The sequence below is a fragment of the Populus nigra genome, chromosome 8 (assembly GCF_951802175.1).
Source record: "Populus nigra chromosome 8, ddPopNigr1.1, whole genome shotgun sequence".
NCBI classification, from domain to species: domain Eukaryota; kingdom Viridiplantae; phylum Streptophyta; class Magnoliopsida; order Malpighiales; family Salicaceae; genus Populus; species Populus nigra.
In genome coordinates this window covers 21653159-21674132 of record NC_084859.1, presented here as the reverse complement: position 1 = coordinate 21674132, position 20974 = coordinate 21653159, and the positions used below count along the sequence as shown (strand labels likewise).

The 20974-nt window shown below is 36.2% G+C and overlaps 3 protein-coding genes across 3 annotated transcripts; 1 reads left to right on the top strand and 2 right to left on the bottom strand.

Moving 5' to 3' along the window:
• The first annotated feature begins 1539 nt into the window (after positions 1 to 1539).
• On the top strand, positions 1540 to 4561 carry LOC133701680 (tubulin alpha-3 chain). The gene is made up of 5 exons (XM_062125699.1): positions 1540 to 1792; positions 2415 to 2629; positions 2709 to 2908; positions 3247 to 3755; positions 4021 to 4561. The coding sequence occupies exons 1-5, from the start codon at positions 1680 to 1682 to the stop codon at positions 4334 to 4336; spliced, it is 1353 nt and encodes a 450-aa protein (XP_061981683.1). The 5' UTR covers positions 1540 to 1679; the 3' UTR covers positions 4337 to 4561.
• A 2099-nt stretch (positions 4562 to 6660) lies between these two features.
• On the bottom strand, positions 6661 to 7818 carry LOC133700437 (ethylene-responsive transcription factor ERN1-like). Its single transcript, XM_062123966.1, has one exon. It carries the CDS (start codon positions 7618 to 7620, stop codon positions 6787 to 6789), a length of 834 nt encoding a protein of 277 aa, XP_061979950.1. The 5' UTR covers positions 7621 to 7818; the 3' UTR covers positions 6661 to 6786.
• Positions 7819 to 8472: 654 nt separating this feature from the next.
• On the bottom strand, positions 8473 to 17077 carry LOC133700719 (uncharacterized). Its single transcript, XM_062124357.1, has 20 exons — positions 15631 to 17077; positions 14857 to 15060; positions 14275 to 14379; positions 14099 to 14164; positions 13855 to 14019; positions 13531 to 13605; positions 13279 to 13433; positions 12912 to 13047; positions 12748 to 12817; positions 12536 to 12663; positions 12375 to 12431; positions 11840 to 12025; positions 11660 to 11752; positions 10909 to 10994; positions 10747 to 10813; positions 10602 to 10668; positions 10352 to 10488; positions 9952 to 10043; positions 9768 to 9834; positions 8473 to 9113 (listed from the first exon to the last, which is right to left on the bottom strand). The coding sequence occupies exons 1-20, from the start codon at positions 16855 to 16857 to the stop codon at positions 8952 to 8954; spliced, it is 3345 nt and encodes a 1114-aa protein (XP_061980341.1). The 5' UTR covers positions 16858 to 17077; the 3' UTR covers positions 8473 to 8951.
• Positions 17078 to 20974: the final 3897 nt, after the last annotated feature.

Genomic DNA, 20974 nt, shown 5'->3' with positions numbered 1-20974 from the left:
GGCTGCTGCATTAAAAATCAATTATGAATAAATCTATTTTTATCATACAAAAAAAGTTCAGAAAATATCAGAAACATTAAAACCAAAAACAAAATTATAAGATACAAAAAATGCAATTAGAAATCTAGCAACTTTCTTTCGATTGTGAGATGTTGGATGCCACACAACAACTAACTCTTGTAGTAGAAGATTCAAAGATTAAAATACAAGAGAAATCATTGTGGAGTAAGATACAGAAGAGGAAAACCATAAAAAAAAACACTAAAAGCAACAAACAAGATCACATGAACAACAAGTGAAACAAAAGCTCATGATCTCTTGAAATGAACACGGCACCCACCTCCCAAACGGTCCTCCATTTTTCTCCCATGCCCAATATTACCCTAAGAAACTTCCCTTATCTCCCATTTTTGTCCCTTAATCCCAACAAAATTCTAGGTCAAATGGGCCGTCATGGGTAGGCCGGCAAGGTCGGCGTGGGTCCCAAGTACGCGCCAAATGGCATGGCCCCCATTTTTCTTTCTTTAATCGGATTTCAAATATTTTATCAAATTTCATTTGTTTCTACTTCAAGTCATCTTGCCCAATTCAAAAATAAAATAGCAAAAAAGGAAAGAGTGGAAGAAATATAATTTGGTACTATGAATTAAAAGTATTTCCACTTTCATCCCATTTAAATTCTCCGACATTAACTTTAGCTTCTAAAAAGTCTACTTTAGTCCCTACCCATTAAATAGTTAATGGAAACCAAAGGAATCTCCATTATTTCCTTATATTCCTTTCATTTTTTCCAAGTTTTCTTTCTAAATTCCCTTTTATGTATCACAATATCTTATTTTGATCTGAAAAAATAATATTGATTCTTGTGATGGATTTTTAGCAAAAATAATCATTTTTTTTTAATTTTAGAGATTATTTAAAAATAGTGTTTTTAACACTTGTCATGTTTATTAAAACTAAATCATCAAATTCAAGTTGAATTATCATGATTTAACACATAATAAAAATAAAAACAATTTAACCTTTGTCATTTGACATCACTCATCTAATCTAACATCTTGTAATCAAAATCAATAGTAAAAACTTAAACATAACTATTCATGTTTTCATAAAAATATGATCGAACTCAAATAGCACAAATAAATGTGATAAACACAGAAGAAGATAAATATATTTGCCTAGAAAAATAAAAATATAAAATAAATTTTTATTATTTCAAAACACGATGAATAGATTGTTTTAATTGTTTTTTTTTGTTTTATAACAATGTATGGTGAAGAATAAAATATTTTTAAATCTATAATGATTAAAACTATAATTTGAATAATTTTAAAGTAAATTTTTATTATTTTGAAATATAAAGAAAGACTATGTTAATCATTTATGCGAACAGTAATTAAACGACATCTAATGGACTAATTAAAATTTTAAACAATTAAAAACGGAATGAAATGTTTCGGAATCTATAGGGATCGAAGTATAGTTTACCCAAAAAAGCAACTCTGCATAGAGATACTAACCTAATAAAAATCTTTTTTCATCATTTGCAGCCTGCCTTTCTTTTTCTTCGATCTATAACAACAACGTCGAAGAAACAAAGAGAAAGAGAGAGCGTTTTTGTGTGTGTCTGAACAGAGAGAAAGAAAGAGAATTTGAGTGTTTAGAGTGGAGGAAAGAAGATGAGAGAAATAATTAGCATACACATAGGGCAAGCAGGGATTCAAGTAGGCAATGCTTGTTGGGAGCTTTACTGTCTTGAACATGGCATCCAGCCAGATGGAGTGATGCCTAGGTGTCTTTATTTTTCTGGGTTTTCAATTCTGTTCATCAAGTTTTAAGCTTTTTAGTGTTTGATGATCAACCAGCCAAGTGGTTCTTTCTTTCTTTCTTTACTGTTCTATACTGTTTCTGTTTTCTTTTACCTTTTACTGTTTTTGTATGTTTATGTTGATAGGATTATTGGTATTTTGTTTTTATATATGTTTGCTTTTTGTACTCATGTATTGAAGCATGAGTTTTGATGGGATCAAGATCGTTTTGCTCTTAAACTCTTGTATAATTTTAAGTGTTGAAATCACCAAATCAATCATCATCATCTTCTTCTTCTTCTTCTTCTTCTTCTTCTTCTTCTTCTTCTATTTTAAGAATAATTACATGTTTGATCTTCATTGATTTTGATTTTACGTTATTCGAACATATCAACTGTAGAAAAACCATAATATTTTTTCCAAGATCAGTAATGATTTGGCATTTCAAGAGAGATTCACTGAAAGCTAGTGTATTTTGTTAAATCGGTGAATCTTTTGACATTCAAAGTTGTAGTTATGGTATTGTGTGTGTTTTTGCCCTGTTTGTTATTTCGATTGGATTCATGGTGCGGTTGCTGACCGAAAATAGGTGATGCCTTTTTGCAGTGACGCTTCAGTGGGTGTTGCACACGATGCATTCAATACTTTCTTCAGTGAGACTGGTTCTGGAAAACATGTGCCTAGAGCTATTTTCCTTGACTTGGAACCAACTGTTATTGATGAAGTTAGGACTGGAACTTATCGGCAACTTTTCCACCCTGAACAGCTTATTTCTGGAAAAGAAGATGCTGCTAATAATTTTGCTAGAGGACACTATACAGGTAAAGGAAATTGTTGCTAGTTAACTATTTTGCCTTTTAAATTGTTGTTGGATTAAACTGATGTAGTTGTGGTTTGTAGTTGGGAAGGAAATTGTGGATCTCTGCCTTGATCGAGTGAGGAAGTTGGCTGATAACTGCACTGGCTTACAAGGGTTTTTAGTGTTTAGTGCTGTTGGCGGTGGAACAGGTTCTGGTTTGGGGTCTTTGCTGTTAGAACGCTTGTCTGTTGATTACGGAAAGAAGTCAAAGCTTGGATTCACCATTTATCCTTCTCCTCAGGTACGTACTTGTAAATAATGTAAACCCTGGCTTCCTTGTTCCAGGACACTATGAGGCAATGCTGAAGGAAGAATGATTCTAATAATGGCTGCTTGTTCATATTTCAAGGGCATCATATAATTTATGGCCAAAATAACTTAAATATTATGGGTGTTATCCCATAGTGCGTGCAACACCCTTTTGCTATTTGTCACGTCGAGGACTTTTTTGTGGTCAATTAATATGTTGCCTTCATTGTAAGTGTGCAAGTGTTAGAACAATTACAAATTTGAATTCAGGTAGGCAAAACAAGTTGCTCTTAGGGAACTCAGTTTTAACGGGTTTCTCTTTGATTGCAGGTTTCAACGGCAGTCGTGGAGCCTTACAACAGTGTACTCTCTACTCATGCCCTTCTTGAGCACACAGACGTGACAGTGCTTTTGGATAATGAAGCTATATATGACATTTGCCGAAGATCCTTGGATATTGAAAGACCCACATACACAAATTTGAACCGATTGATATCTCAAATCATATCATCCTTGACAACTTCGTTGAGGTTTGATGGAGCCATAAACGTAGACATTACAGAGTTCCAGACCAATCTTGTTCCTTATCCCCGTATCCATTTCATGCTTTCTTCATATGCCCCTGTCATATCAGCCGAAAAGGCATACCATGAGCAGTTGTCAGTTCCAGAGATCACAAATGCTGTCTTTGAGCCTGCAAGCATGATGGCTAAGTGTGATCCTAGGCATGGGAAATACATGGCCTGCTGTTTGATGTACCGAGGAGATGTTGTTCCAAAGGATGTCAATGCTGCTGTGGCCACTATCAAAACCAAAAGGACTGTTCAGTTTGTTGACTGGTAAGAAAAAAACAAACTGCTGAAAACTAAGGAAAGGTCATGTTTAAAATACGTGAGCACCACTAGTTCATCTCATCTTTGGGAAACTGTTTCTATAATTGAAAACAATTCTTGACATTATTTTCACTGATAATCTCGAATTTTCCACTTCTCAGTTTTTGTTTTCTTGATGCTTTGATAGTTTGAAACATTAAACTGGCATTCTCCCATTGGTCGACTTCGACTTATCATTAATCTGAAATGTGGTTTTACTTGTAATCCACAGGTGTCCAACTGGCTTCAAATGTGGTATCAACTATCAGCCACCTACTGTAGTACCTGGGGGTGATCTCGCCAAGGTTCAGCGTGCTGTTTGCATGATCAGCAACAACACAGCTGTGGCTGAGGTGTTCTCTCGCATTGACCACAAATTTGATCTCATGTACTCCAAGAGGGCATTTGTTCACTGGTATGTTGGTGAAGGCATGGAAGAGGGGGAATTCTCAGAAGCTCGTGAAGATTTGGCTGCCCTTGAGAAGGATTACGAGGAAGTTGGTGCTGAAGGTGTAGATGATGAAGAAGACAATGAAGATTACGAATAAGTTACTACCACCAGCAATCGAGAAGGACCGTGAGGGTTTGGCCACCAACCCTCCCCTTCTTGCTTCGCAGCTGTTATGTTTGTGATTTGTGGCACCGCTATCCTTCAGTAAAACAGTTAACAATATTTCTTATTTAATGTGTTTTTATGGTTTCGAGTTCGACATTTTTTTGGTTGTTGAAAGAGTTCGACATTTCAGAATGAAGGTATTCGTCATTTCTGCGTTTGCCTTCTCTTATTTCTGCGTACTCTTTTCCTTTCTTGCTGCCTCATGTCGAGCAGATTGGCATTCGATAAAATCCTAGGTACTTTCCTAGTGTCCGTGCCTGCTGCTGCACCCCTTTTGAAAGCGAAGGGTATGAATGTCCCAGCCATCTGTGCTCGCCGAATGCGCTGCTCCGCTCCCTTATGCTTGTCGGGTGGATAAATTTGCTTATTGGGCTTAGAAAAACTCTTATTTGAGACATGATATCTTAGTAATGGTTGCCTCCAAAATGTAGTCTATTACAAGTATTTTTTAATTCATACCCGCTGAAACATTTTTCTTGGTGACAATTTACACGGAATATTTTTTTCAAGCTACTGAGATAGATCAACTCACTCAGAACAATTAATGTGGGAATCAGATAGTGAAAAAAATAATGTAACTCAGCAAAACAAAATAAAAAAAATCCAATTACAACAAAACGAAGTGAAAACAAATATTTAGAAGAAAAAAACAAAACTTGTAAACCTATACTAGTGATTAGTGCAACACTTTAGGGTGGGATAAATTTTTCAACCTTAAAAGAAAATAAAATAAGACAATGCTAGGATTTTCAAATAAGTAAAAGAAATTTGAGACCCGGTCAATTAGTCGATTGAGTTTAATAAATTTGATATATATATATATATATATATATATATATATATATATATATATATAAAATAACCCCAATTTAATAACATGAAAAAACAAACAAACTCGGGAATATTCTCTAAATCAGGGTTAATCTTTAAAAACCACAACCTGTGAAGTCCCAAACTCGGGTTAAAGTACGAAGCTCAATCCCCAACCACTTTAATTTTGAATGATAGAATTAAAAAAAAACAGCAATAAAAGAAAGCAGGACCAAACATGAAAATAAAAAAGAATGAGGAGGAAATTGCAAAAAACAAATAAAATCTATAGTTCATCCAAAACAAAAAAAAAAATCAAAAGTTGGGCCAAATTTAAGAGATGAAAAACTTCAAGACAAATTAAAAAAAATAATTCTAATTCAAAGTGATTTTTTCAAATAAAAAAGGGTATGCACTTGAAAAGAAAAGAAGTTTAAAGGCTGTCGTGATATTCTTCATATGCAGTGTGAAAATCAAGGCATATGAGAGAAAAATGAGGCAAAAAAAAAGAATAAATCAACGCTAAACTGGACATCATCATCATACATGCGCTGCCCAAAAAAAAAAATGTTGGGACGCATCAAATGACACGACATAATAATTTTTTATACCACTATAGTCATCTACATGCGTCGCCCAAAGGCGACAGAGTGGCTAACACGCACGCGTTAACACCTTTTTGTTTTTTGTGTCAAAAGACAATTAGCCAAAGATCAAATAGATATTGTTAATAAACCATTATTAAATGATGATTTTGTCCCTGCAAAAAAGGTTTGAGGATTGTTATTTTTTTAGTTGAATTTTATTTTTAATTTCATCCTTTAATATTGAGTTAATTGAGAATTGAGTTTAATAAATTTTTTTATTTGTTTTCTATAGAGTTGTCAAAGTCTCATCACTTAGGTAATGAATTTAGCAAATTAACCTGAGTTGATCTAATATATTATCATTTTAATATTAAAAAAGAAAATGTTGTCTTGGTTTTTTAAGTTAAATTATATTTTTATTGGTTATTCAAGTTATTTTTGAATCTACGAAATCAACCAGGTAATATCAATTCAATATGTATATAGTTTAATTTTTTTATTATACTAAAAATCACATTAACAACATCAAAATATATTTTTATATATATAAAAAAATATGATCCAACCCCTCAATATAGCATGAGTAATTACTATCTAAAATCCAATATTGCCAATATCTTGGATTATATGAATGGATGAAAACTCTATACATGAGCTCTCGTATCCATTAAAATTAAGTTATAATAATTTGCCATAAATTGCACTAGATTTTATTAAGGAGATATTCTAGAAACATTGAATAAGTGCTCGTCAAATATATTTTGGGAGAATTGGGGAGAAGATGGCATAAAACATGGGTAAGAAGCGTGAAACATTACTTGTATGAATAACTGTGTTCATGCCTTGTAACATCATTAAAAGCAAAATCTCAAGGAATTCATTCATCTATGAATGAATCAAATTCATATAGTATATGATATCAAAACACAGCTGCTGTCTATATCTTTCTCGAATCTTGCATCAAATTTCAAAAAAATCGAGAGAACTAACTAGGACAGAACAATTGACAGAGTGTAGGGAGATCCCAGAAAGCCTCACTTGAATCATTAGCATTCTCAAAGTACTCATTCACTCCATTCATGTCATATAACGATGCTGAGATCTGCCTTTCCACCTTCATGCGTTCGAATTCGGCTAATTCTACGCAGGATGATGCATCAGACAACAAACCAACATCCCTTGGGAGCTCCATTCTTTCTTGAATATATGGAATGTGAGGATCAAACCCAGATGGGAATGAGCACGAGGGATGGAACTGAGAAGTGACCGGTTCAAGCCCTCCAAAGCAGCCACTCAAGTCTGGTCTATAAGCATTGTCAAACATTTGGTTTTCTTGTTTGATGCCATTGAAATAAGTAGCATGGCTAGCAATAGATGATGGAAAACTATCAACGCTACTATTGAAAGCACTCGTGGTACTAACTATGGTGCTGGCTCTAATAGTAGATTTCGCGGGGGGAGTTGTGGAAGAGTTTTGTTTCAAACTCCTTTTGCGATTGAGAAGGTTTCTAATTTTCGTAGAAATAGGAGAGTTGGAAGAAACATGAGTGTTGAAGTTGGTTCGAGTATTCGAGCCACGAAGAAGACAGGCAGCTTCATCATAAGCTCGAGCAGCTTCCTCAGCTGTCTCAAAGGTCCCAAGCCACATTCTGATCTTCTGAGTAGTGTCTTTGATCTCTGCAATCCATTTCCCTGAAGGCCTTTGTCTAACTCCAACGAACTTGTTTTTGGAGTTGTTGCTTAAGCATCTCTCCTTGAATTTGCTTGGTTTGCTAGGTGAGACCCCTTTAGGTTGCTTTTGGAACTGATGATATTCCATTAAGCAAATGTTTTGAAGAGGAGAGAGAGAGAAAGGGTGATTTATATAGGGATAGCAAGTGGTTTCCCAGTTGTTTAATCTTAGTGGGGGTCTCGTCTTTCTTTCTTGTCAGCATTTTCCCTTGAATTTGTTCTGTTTTAAGCATGGCTGATTTATCAAGGTTGAAGCCAAGACTTGGCCATTTTTAACTCCAAGTATCTCTTCCAGGGACATGCAAGCCATCAAGACCTGGAAAACAACAAGTCAAAGCGATTTTTCTAATTGTTTCAAGGTTGAAGCTGGAGTCCCTCTCCTTCAGCTGGTCAACCTAAAGACAAAGCAAGAATCGTGCAAGGCACGAAGGCAAGACACTTGGAGCCCTAGCCTTCAAAGAAGAGCATGATTGGGCCCTTCCAGAGAGAGAGAGAGACCATCTTGGTGGGAATCTGAGTTTCCACACCAAACAAAGACACAACTCTGAGGAATCTTTACTCGCATTATCGAACAAAGACACAACTCTGTGGAATCTTCTTCCACTACGAAAATACAACAGCTTCCTATGGAAGTTGATTTTGCTTAACCTCGCAAGTCAGAACATCTAAATTCATCAATAAGCCATCGAATTAGATGAGAAAGCGTTATTAAACCAGACCAGCATGTTAATTCAGAACTCAACCCAGCTAGAGGTTTCTTTCTTCTAAAAAAAAAAAAGAAAAAGAGGGGGAAATATAAAGATTGAAAACAAACTATATCTTCATTCGCTAATATAATAAAATCCAAACTTAAAATCCGTTCATAGCAATCCTCCTGAAGATGGTAGATTGCCAGGTCAACAGGGATCAATAGCATAATCGATTTATTTATATCAGCTACTTATCGGAATCAAAATTGCAATTATAATGAAAGAATAACCAATTCAAGATTTCAGTGCATACATGATCACAATCAAGGTGTTTGTTTGTCTTGAACCCAAAAATAGCAACACAATGGGGACAAAACTGCGACAAGAATTGCTTCACTGACAACCCTCAAACCTTCAACCACCACCAAAAAATAAAACAAGAAAAAAAAGGGACAAACGATACCTACACTTCCTTTTTCTTTCCCCCCCGCCACTCAATCTGGAGTATAAATAACACTTATAAATGAATATACACATTCTACAAAAACGGATTCATTTTCAATGGCAACGACTCTCACTCATTCAAACCGACGCCAGGTTGTTGTAGAACGCCTTGCAGAAAGCAAACGATTGGAAACATCTCATCCAAAGAATGGGTTATAAATATATTTTAACAACAAACTGGAGATTGCATCTTCACCATAGCCAGTTGGGCTCGCCAGCCAAGATATTATGATGAGAGGATGGATTGCAATGCCATCTGTTGTTGTGGATGCAACACCGACAAGGTCGAGGCCCAGGTAGCTGGTGGTAAGGTTTGTTGTAGTTGTCTCAGAAGATTAACCATTCGGCTTAGAGTTTGTTCGGTTGCTAGATCCTTACCACATAGAACCTACAGGAACAGTAACATTCCCTCAATGAGAAAAACAAATTGCAAACATAACCCACATTTAACATGCAAGAACATTTGATAATTTCCAGCATTGATCTTATCTATTGATTATACAAATTCCTTTCAAGATCACAGGGAAATTATAAACCAAACCTCACGTACTTATTGAGAGTTGGCATGTTAGGTGAAGGGACTTGACATAAATAAAGTACGAGTCAGATGGGAAAATTGATTGCTAATTACCGTATAGTAAAATTAATGACAATATAGGAAGCCCAGAGTTGAGACAGGGTAAATATCTTTGTGCATAAATTAATCCGAGTCCACAAAATGTTGCATTAAAGTAGATAACCTTAGGCCAAGGTTGCCAGATGTCAAACTCTGGTATTCAAGAAGGATAGCAGTTCCCGAGTCAAGCTGGAAGCAAAATTTGGGGGACATTCTTGCATAAATAAATGTATTTGATTTAGCAGGTTATTGTTTCACTTCATTTCAATACTTGTCAAATGGCTACAAACTTGACTATTGGATCAGATCGACAAAGCATCATGAAATCTATACCTTTTGAGGAATAGCAATGAGATCAAAACAAAAATTTTGAAATTTATTCAAGTTCTACAATAGCAAGGTAGATGCATAAAATCAGAAACTAACCTCAGCAAATACTGAAACAATCTTAGGAAGATACTGATTGTTGGGTCCCAAAAGTTCTCTATCTGACCTGTAGATGGATGATAAGGAGTTCATTATTAATGGTTGGCAATTGGTAAAAGCACACAAGCATGGATAAACCAAAACCAAAAATTTAGGGGGATAGATAGAGAATGCCAGTCATTACCTCTCCACCATTGAACAAAGTTGTTCATGAACAGCTTTTGCTTCAATCAAGTCTCCTGTTATTGGCAAACAGTTTAACCATGCAGGAACAACCTGCCAAACAAGACGCGTGTCAATCAAGAAGAATGCTGGAAAAAACACCAAACTCAAAAGCAAATCACATAATGGAAAACCTCTACATTGATTTTTAATGATCCAATAAAACAAGCCCTTTGTCTACACAACACAGCCATAAGGGTTTCAGTGAGCTTTGTTGCAAAAAATCAATTCATAGGTAGGACTGTCCTTCACTTTCTATTAGAAACAGACAGCATCCTCAGCAGCTCATCACATACAGATGATGGAAGGGGATATGCCTAGGCAATGCAATATGCTTAATGACAAGACAGATGATTGAATACCTGAGCTGAATCTATACTGTCACGATGAAACTGGCAAATTTTCCCTAAAGCTGAAACAGCATTATCATATGCCATGACATTGTCTGGCTGCTTAGCATTAGGATGCCGTATTACAACATTAAGTCTTGATAACGCCTCTGGAGAAAACAACTGGCAAATATCACTTTCATGAAATACAAAAGAAAATCAACGCATTTACTTCTGCTAGAGTAAAAAAAATTGACTCCTTAAGGATACAGACAAAATTTACCTCCAACTAGATGTTTAAACACAGAACCACCAACTTCTGCACAAACACCAAGCCCGTATACAGCTGCCTGAAAACAACCACACAATATGGATGAGAATATAGCCAATCTAAAGCAAACAATTACCAGATCATAGTTAGTGCAGACCTGCCGAACATCCGGGTTGTCATCATTGCAAGCCTCCAGCAAGAAAGGAAGATATGTATCATAATATCTGTCCATTCACATTGTAACAGTTGCATCAAACAAAAAATTCTAGATAATGATAACCAGTCCATAGGAGTGTGCGTGTGTGTTCTAGAAACTTACTTAAGAGCCGCCTCGCGACATTGCTCCGCAACATCATCAAAAATGCAAATTGCAATCCTTCTCTCTTCAGCAGTCTTATCCTTGCCCTACATTCACTAAACATATCAGCCTAATAACTCAAGAATTAAAATAGCAGAACTATTCACAGCATTGTTGTTAGTCAGTTGCTTAAGGTATAAATTTTTGTTCATACAGCTGCACACCAAGAGAAAGCAATCATCTTTAGAATTTATGCCTTTGTGAAATAGAAATTTCAATCTGTCATAAGCACAGGTTTCAACAAGATCATGTCACCTTTCATCATGCAGAGCGGGTGGTGTTAATTAGTACTGATTGGTTATAGAAACATAAACATTCAGCGTTTTGCACTTTGAAATACAACCAAGTTTCAAGCCAAAATATTAGAGCTCTTTTCAACCCCATTATCATCCACTAAACAGCTACAGTAAGAAAGGGAATAATCTTCACCATTCCAATTCTCATATTGAACACAGAAACATGATATGCATAACATTTAGCCTTTCTATATTTTCTAAACTATAGCTGATGGAAGGAACTACAAAGAGATCTCACATACCAATATTTTGGGCAACTTATAAAAAGTAATACAAACAAAGAACCAAAAGAGATAAAGTATCAGGAGCTACCGGCACACAATCACCTTCTCATAGAAAAAAGATCTTGAGGAAAATATAGTAGCAAATATAAGATTCCCAAAGGCAAGGGAAGCTGATCATGGCAGAAGACTTACCCACATGGGAGTAAGATAGGATGATAGCTCATCAAAGAAAGGCAAGAAAGAAGCTTTGAATGTTTTAATCAGAGTTCCCAAGATTTCACCAACCTGGAAATAAAATGTTATCCAACTAAGGAAAATAAAATTTAGGGATTATAGAGGAAAATCAGTTGACTTATAGTGATATATACTGACTTGGTCGAAAACTTCCTCCTCTTGCTCATTTTCCTCCTTGATCAACTCTCCCTCCTCTGCATCAAAGTCTTCAGCTTTGGCTCTTTCTGCTCTCTCTCTCTTGCGACTTGAGCTGGCAGTAATGACCAGTTTTATCTCATCCACAACAGATCGCACTTGACCTTCATCAACAAGCACTCCAGATATCTGGAAGAAGAAACAGAAAATTGAAAAATACATTCAGCAATGAACCTATTTTAACATACATGGATTGCAGGGGATTTCACATGGATTGCAGCAGAGAAATGGACACCACAAGATTAAAAAAAACACATTTCCCAATTTCCCCTTCACAGGTATCAAACGATTTTATATGACAGATTTCTTCGCAAACCACAAAACCATTGATCACTCTGTTAAGATGCCACACCTATGCAGAAGAATTCTGATTTTTATCCAGAATTTGATTCAGGATGACTGGATGAGTTACAAACCATGACCCAGTGAAAAAGCAAAGAAAGTGACATTACTAAAGTCAATAATGATTACAACAAACCTGCAAGCATTCATTTAAGGCATCCAGCATGCTTGCACAGATCTCAGTATCGGGTTCCTGCAATCAATTTTAAGAGTCAAGAATCTCATCGCTTTAAATAGAGATAATTATAAATGTACAGTTCTACAGACACTAGACAAATGAAAAGAAACACAGGTGACCTTGTGCAGTGCTTCAACCAGGGCTGGAATAATATAGTCAGACAGCTGCTTTACATAAGACTCATTGCGACCCTGAGCAAGCCCTTTCTCGACAGCTAATTTTGCAGAACGCAGAAGTTCTGGCATGGCTGGCAAAGAAATTCAAAGATTCCAGTGAGTATTACCGACACCAGGAACCAAAGGAAAAGAAATGTGCATCATCAATTCAATACCTGAAACAGCTGCTTTCCTAACCTCTTCATGAAAATAAAATTTAAGAAGAGGTACCAAGGTTGGGGCAACCTGCATGTAGAACATCATTATATTAGTGTCATGGCACTTGAAAGTTGTAATAAGTAAAGAATAGAACAATTGATAATATGTTGCACCAACAAACCTGATCAATCCATGGAAAGAATCCTTCCTTCAGCTCATCAGCGTAGCAACATAACATGTTACAAGCAGTAGCTTTTTCTTCCAGAACACTAGTCTTGATCCCAATTCTTTTGTCACCAAGGGTGATAGTCTCCATGCTATAACAGAAACAAATTTTTAGCAAGATGTGAATATGACTGCATGCGTGTTTGGGTGTCTAAATGCATGCGATCACAAGAGAAAGCACAGAAGCTACATTCATAAGAATTTGGCAACTGCTGTGCTTGAAATGATCTTTCACTATTGATCTAAGCAATTGGGCAGAGTACCACCAAGAAATTCATATATAACACTTTCAATGAGATCAGGTTCAAGGAAAATTTTTACACCTTTCATCATCAGAATCATCAATGTCATTATCTGAATCCGCAGATGTAATGGTTACATCAGGCTTGAGTTGAGCAGACTGAAGCAAAGGTGGCATGACAACACTCATGTAAGGAAGAAAATCTTGTCCTAAACACTTGCAAAGTCTGGCCCATGCCTAAAACAGTATAGAGTAAAGATCGTGAGACAACAAAGTTCAAAAAAAGATGAAATTTAAGATATATTCAACACAATTTTTGGCGATCGAAGCATACTTGTAGCATGTAACTTGTTGTTGGATCATCTGACTCCATCTGAGATACTTGCAATGACAGAAGTACATCCATAACCTGGCAAAAACATAAATATAGAAAGGCATGCCAAAATATAAGAACCAGACCCGGATATGGGTGGATACTTTAGTATACTGTGGTAACAAAACAGGTGATAAAAGAAACCAAGAGCAAACCATTGACACATTCTCCCCTATCCCATGGTCGACTGTAAGGCTACTCCATGAAAGACAATGGGATTCATCCAAGGAAACACTTCCAGGTTCCCAAGAAAAGGAAGAGTTGTATGTATGTAAAGAAACCTACCTGCTTGGCATCATCCCTAAACTTCTCTTTCCCCACTGCCATCCCAACTAGACTGATGCACTCCATGGATTTGGCACGAAGCATGCGGTTAGCTTTGTCATTTGCATTCACCAAGATAGTCTTCAAGTAAGGCATGACTGCATCATAGTATTTTTGGAAGTGCTCCTATGAAACCAGAGACTATTAGACCAAATCTTCCATTGTGTGAATGAAACTAAGAATCCAAGCGGATATAATACATTACCTGAGAGGAATCAGCAACTGATGCCAAAGCAGTCAACGCTCCCTCTTGCACCATTTGTTTTCCATTCTGCAGCACATACATGGAATATAAAGACATAAAAGAAATTTGTGTTTTGCAAAAAAGTGAATTCGCATAAATATTTTGAAATTTTATTTTATATTCTTCCATGAATATACCTGTAGAAGAACAAGCAATTTGCTCACTACTCCATCTAGGTACGGTGTTAAAATTTCTGGAGTACAATTCTCACTGAAGTTAAGCACAGCCGAAGCAGCATGTGCCTGTCAGAAAAGAAGAATACGATGACTAATCAGTAACTGTAAAGAACAACGGCATAATCTTTGACTGTGTTCTTCCATATAAAATTAAATGTTAATGGATCCAAAGGAAACCCCTCCCCCACCCAACAAAAAGCGAAAATAAAAAATATGGAGTGCATACTGAAGTGCATGCATGAAAAACATGAAGCTGTGCATGCACACGATACACAGAACTGAACTATATATACATATAACTGTATAGCTGCTGGGAAAGTGACATGAGCTTAACTTGACCATAAGTTCACCATTAAAAGCTATTTGTAAGTATATTTCATAATTACTGTTGCTCAAGTTGAAAGGACCTTGCAACAAGAGCTATTGTAACAAAGAATGGACTTTAATGAAATCATCTGAAGCATATCTATTCTAGTCAAGATCCTGCATACAAAATTTAGAATTAATAACTTGAAAAGACACAAAGCAATGACCATAGCTAACCTGAACACGAGGATTCTGAAAATCATCCATGGCAGCTGCTAATGCAGGCAAAACTCTCTGATGGTATTGATTTTGCAAATCTGGACCCAAATCCGTGGACAACTGCCCAATTGCATTAATAGCTGCCCATCTCACACGGGGATGGGGGTCATAAAATGAATTTAGGACCATTGTAACTACTTGTTCCAAGTTTTTTAGCATTACCTACATCAACAAAACACAAAACATAATAACACCAAGAGACCCAATTCTTTCTAAGAAAAAAGAACTACATATGTTTATAGTACAAACTAAAAACCCAATATAATTCCACTTCAAATTTTCCCACATCAAATAATCAGAGCATTAAGTGCTGTTAACTGAGTGGTTCTTACCAACATCCAATGCACAAAACACAAGGAAAACAAATGCATACAAATAATAGTACTGAATTGCATAATAAAACTTAAATAACTGGCCATTGGCAATACGACTATACATTACTGGAAAAAAAAAACTGGATAACATCGGCAAATGCAATTAATTCCTTCAAATTCAACACAACAAAACCAAATGTACAAATTCAATGGTTAACATTATAAAAAAAAAAAAAACTTGTAGTGATGTACTATATAGCTACAAATAACTCAAATAGAAAGAAACAAAATCATTCTTGTATCTTGGAACATCCTTCAAATTCAAATGCGTATATATAAAGTAAAAATCAAACAGCATAACATTGAGACATTAATCACAAGTCACAGACAAGAGAATATAGTCATCAATTCTATGTACCTTAGAGCACCCTTCAGCAATCTGAGCCAATGCAATAAGAGCAGCGTGATGTTTCTGCCACTCAGGAGCAGCCAAATACGCAGGCAATTGTTCCGAAGCAACAGGAACAATAGTATTCCCACCCAAAGAAATGGCCAACCTATCCAAACACTCTTGCCCCACGCTATAATTACTTGTTTCCCCCGCATCTTCATCCTCATTCTCCGCACTATGCCATGCCGGATCATCCTCAATATCCAACAACATCCTCATCAGTATCCCGAACAATCTACTGATAAACTGCGGTAACTTTCTCATCATCCCCGGTGCCCTCTCCCTAGCTTCCGCCAATGTAATCACAAACTCAATAGCCAAATGCCTAGTTCCTTCCTCCAAACTCTCCGCCTCCGCAATTTGCAACATTGAACCCACGACATCCACCAACTGCCTCCTCAAAAACCTGGGCTCCGTCCCCGCCAACTCAATCAACAACTCTAACGCCTCCTGAGCAGTCGCCTCATTCCCATTATTTAAAGCCTCCGTTAAAGTCCTTATCATCGACGGCAACAAATCCTGAAATCGATCTCTATCGGACGAATTATCCAAACACTGAATAAAATTAATCACAGCATTCAAGGCCGCGATTTTGACATCGAAATTCGTGCTCGACCCCAAACACTGCAGAAAAACCCCGTGCAACTCCTTGATAAAGGGAATCAAACTCTCTCCGATATACTGAGACAGCTGCGCGAAGATCAAAAACGCAGATTCCTGCAACTTGACGGAATCTGACGTCACACATTGAAACATAAACGGCAAAAGCTCAGGCCAGCCATTCTCGGGCAAAATCCCGGAAGCAAGCTCAGAAACGGTGTCGCACAACTTCTTGGTGTTCGATTTAACAGACTCTTGCTGTAGACAGGCGAGGAGGATCGATTTGAGAGAGGACTGAGTTTGCGGAGAGAGGCGCGGCCATAGGTACGAGTCATCGCGAGTGAGGAGTTTACGGAGGAGGACGGCGGACATAGCACGAGCGTCGAGGTGAGGAGAGAACTGAAGGAGGTGAGCGAGTTTTAGACAGAGCGAGTTTGGATCGTGTTGCTTGGCGAGGTTGAAGATGAGCTCCGCTTGAGATCGAGTTTCGTTGGATGATGACATGAGCGAAGAGATTAGGGTTTCGAATTGCGAAGGATCGCCCCCAAGGACTGCCGCGAGTTGCGCTTGCTGGAGTTGAGTTGACTCGTCCATGGTGGCCGAAGATTAGATTTTGTTGCTGCGGCTGCGGCGCTGGTTGTGGCGGCTAGGTTTTTTGGGGTTTAGGGATTGTAGAGGGAGGGGGGGACAGGGAGAGTGTATTGTGTGTGTGTGTGTGTGTTCTCTCTACGGGTATATGTGGGGAGATAGAGAGGGTGGGAGGAAAGGAGGGGGAAAGGGAGAGGGGATAATAAGAAAGGGAGGGGAGGGGACTAGGGCAAAGTAGGAGAGAGAAAGAATGGTGGGAAGGGGATTAGCTGGAATTTGGGTTAAATGATTAATGGGCTGCCCCATTTTATTTTATTTTATTTTATTTTTGTGAGATTGTTTTTTTTATTATTTCATTTTTAAGTTAGATTTTGGAGGGAAAGATGAAGATGATTTTAACCACTAGCCACTAGGGTATTTCTATTAAATTATATTAAATCAAATTAAATTACTTCTTGATGAGCTCGGTCATTTGGATGATTTGCTTTAAAAAAATAAAACTTTGATATTTGTTGGTTTTAAGTATTATTAAAAAAGATTTCACAATTAATTTAATTTTTAATTCAAGAATATTTTATAGGAGATTCTAAAGCATTTCAGGAATAAATACTGTTAATTAAGAATGATAAAAGAATAAGATGGGTAGTGAGGACAAAAATCATAGCTGGATTAATAATAATAGTAGTAGTATATCCACTTAATAATTAAAAACACTTAACTCTCAATTATACAAGTGTATAAAAAGAGGAAGAATACATACATGGTATGTATAGCGTATAGCAGCAGTATTATAGTGAGGAGATCTAATCTGAATTATTTGCGGGTCCTTGTCTTTAGGGCGTTGGTGTGTACTGTAAGAGAATACAATACAGTATTAGAGAGGGGATTAGATTAACTGAGGAATGGCCATGTACGTGCTTGTCCAGCCCAGGGAGGCCGCCATGGATTTCATATCCATGACGCACGTTTATTCTCTCGTCGTTTTAGCTTTCACAGGTCGATCATGTGTGCTTACTAATATTATAACGCGCTGTGTCGTGAGCAGGAAAAATTAATTTGAAAAAAATAATCAAGTAACTCTTTTTAATATTGATAGCTCAGTACCTTAATTAAAACCATGTTTATTTTTATATTTTAAAAATATTTTTATTTTTTTATTTATTTTAAATAAATATTTTTTTGATGTTTTTAAATTATTTTGATGTATTGATATCAAAAATAATTTTTAAATAATAATAAAATATTATTTTAATATATTTTTAAATGAAAAATATTTTAAAATAATCACACTTTCAAATAAACATTTAAAATAAATCGTATAATTTTATGGCTAGATTGAATTTTAAATAAATTAAATGAAAGTTACCTTATACTTGGTGTGTGCAAAAATAATCTTGATAGGTTGTAGAAGTATGGGTTTAATATTATAATTTTTTTAGTATTAAAATAATAGTTTATTAAATGATAGCTTAACCAGTAAAATTAATTTGACAGATCCAAGAAGTAACCAAATAACAGTTAAAAACATTTTTGGACTTTTAAAAAATTATTTTAAGACAATATATTCTATTTAATATTAAAACGATTTACATACTGGATTAACATTAGCTTCCCTTTCGATGAAAAAAGTAATACAAACAATGAAAGTGGTGGATTAATGGCAATTCAACAAGCACACGACTGCCTCTCTCTCCTCCTCTTTGAAAACGTAATATATAAATTGTGAACGAGTAAGAACCAAAACACAAGTGAGGGCTTGTCCGGAGAAGATAAATACGTTAATTATTAAGAACCAAAACATTAGATGTGTTGTTGATCAGAAGTTTGGCCAATAGTAACAACGGAGCAGTACTTACTACTTAGTATTTACCATCTTGTGTTTTGTCGATAACGTCTGTCGATTTCCCGCTTCTTTTGCTCCTGCAGTTCCGTTTTCTTCGACTTTTGCATGCATCTCGTCAATGTCGACTCCGTTAGAGCAGTCAGGTACTGGGAGAGAAGAAGGAGCACAAGACGACGAGTAATAATGCAGTTGTATCACAATCTGCGCGCACAGTAATTGATGATAGGTAGGGTTTTCTAAACTCAAGGGGTGATCACAGGAGAGGCAAGGGTTAGAGGTTACACGCACAAATACAGGGTCTCCTTTCTATTTATACAAAAAGACGCGCAAGTGCTTAATTCCCATCAGAAATCAATCGAGCTCAGAATAAAATATATTCAAAAGTTTTTTATTAACTCCACGCACACACAGCGCTCCAGCACAGTATATATATATACATATATACATACTGCTTACGGTTACAGCGAAAGGCACGCTGAGCATCTACGTACGTACATGCCCTGATCCTTACCAGCAAAATTATATCAACAAGATTTATTATTGTAGCACAGCCCAGTTGTGAATTATTTTCCACCTACAACTTATAAGAGAATCCCACTTGAAAGGGCCCTGTGATCATGTTTCAAGCTTTTTCAGGCACACCCTGCGACGAGAGCCTCTCGTAGTGTTCTATAGCTCTTTTCATGTCTTCATTTTCTTTTAGAACCTTAATCATGTCTGAGATGTAACTGGCGTCGGTATCTTTCAATAGACACTTGGTCACTTCATTTTCAACCCTCAGGTATTTGATTTCTTGCTGCAGCTCATCATATGTGGTCTGATCTGGCTGCCAGAAAGAAAAACACAGAGAAAGAATTGAAGAATTAATTTTATGGGCTCGGTTCCTTCTCTATACTGAAATCCATATGAACAACAGTTGATAAAAACAAAAGAAAAGAAAAAGAAAAAGAAAATTTACCCTTGGTTCCATCGAATTCAGCTGCTTTGTAAGTTGGATGATTTCTTGCTGGAGTTTTTGGACAGTGGACTTTAAATTTTCATTTTCAATCATGGTCATGGCCAGCTTTATTTTGGTTTGTACCACTGCTTTCTGCATGGTTAATAAAGAAAACAGAGTAGATTGTTAGGCGCAAAGTCTGCCTCGTTTACAGAGTCGACTCCATGTCTGATCTCGAACTAGGTATTTACAGCAGCTGATTTGTTCCAAGGAAAATTAAAAAAGGGACAGACCTCAAATTAGTCCCCGAGGACTTAATTGAAAATATTATGAATCTTTGAGGAGTTAATTGTGAAATATTTTAAGGTCTCAATTGAAAACCTCCATTAATTAGCAGTGGAGTTGATTAAAAGTTGTCAATAGTAACAATGGAGTAGTCCTTGGTATTTACCTTCTTCTTCTGTCGATAACGTCTGTCAATTTCCCGCTTCTTTTGCTTCTGCATTTCCGTTTTCTCTGGCTTTTGCATTTCGTCAATGCCACCTCCGTTGGAGCAGTCAGGCAGGAAGTAGCACGCGACGGAGAGTGGAGGGGCAGGGAGGAGCAGCTTCTATTAATTATCTAGCATCTGCGCGCCCCTTAACACGGCCACACACACCCACGCACGCAGCACGCACGCATCTACAATGATTTTGTTTTATCTATTTCCATGGAAACACCGCCCATTTCTATGCCCTCCTCCACCTATCTGTCGCCCGATTCCAAAGAAGGTACGGCTCAATTTGTCCTCATGCATATAGAAAATTGTCCTCATCGACGGCGTCGCGTCTTTTCTTGTCCTCACGGATAGCGTCTCTTCTCGAGTCTTGTCCTTATGGGTAATGTCTTTCTTGAGTCGTGTCCTTATTAATGAGAAGCTATATTGTTTGAAAAGTTATTTTTTAAAAAAGAAATTAATTTTTTTTATTTATTTATCATTAAAAAAATTTATCAACCAAAAAAATAATTTTAAAAAGATTATTTCTAAATTTTTTTGTATTTATTTATCTTTAAAAAAATTGATCAATAAAAAATATTTTTCAGTTAAAGAAAATTTTGGCTTGGCTTCCAAAAAAGTGTTTTTCTTTTATTTTGAATGGAAAACACTTTCTAAAAATTATGAAAAATTTTAAAATGTTATATTATTTGCTGATTATATCAAATTTAATCCTCAAACTTTTTATTGCTATATATATTTTGTTTTTAATATTTGTTTTTCAATTTCATTTCTTAGAATTTAATTTTTATATTAATTTTGGTCTTTATTTTTATAATTATTATTTGCTTTTCCCTTATTATTTTTT

Bases quoted from the DNA above. Each gene is read 5' to 3' on its own strand.
- LOC133700437 (XM_062123966.1), bottom strand. From the start codon at position 7,620: ATGGAATATCATCAGTTCCAAAAGCAACCTAAAGGGGTCTCACCTAGC.
- LOC133700719 (XM_062124357.1), bottom strand. From the start codon at position 16,857: ATGGACGAGTCAACTCAACTCCAGCAAGCGCAACTCGCGGCAGTCCTT. The intron at 12,664-12,747 runs GTATTGAATTGA...TTTCTTTGCCAG, and splicing joins TAGGAAAGCAGCTGTTTCAG to CCATGCCAGAACTTCTGCGT. The intron at 10,489-10,601 runs GTAAATTTTGTC...TGTTTTCTCCAG, and splicing joins GTTTAAACATCTAGTTGGAG to AGGCGTTATCAAGACTTAAT.
- LOC133701680 (XM_062125699.1), top strand. From the start codon at position 1,680: ATGAGAGAAATAATTAGCATACACATAGGGCAAGCAGGGATTCAAGTA. The intron at 2,909-3,246 runs GTACGTACTTGT...CTTTGATTGCAG, and splicing joins CCATTTATCCTTCTCCTCAG to GTTTCAACGGCAGTCGTGGA. The intron at 3,756-4,020 runs GTAAGAAAAAAA...TGTAATCCACAG, and splicing joins ACTGTTCAGTTTGTTGACTG to GTGTCCAACTGGCTTCAAAT.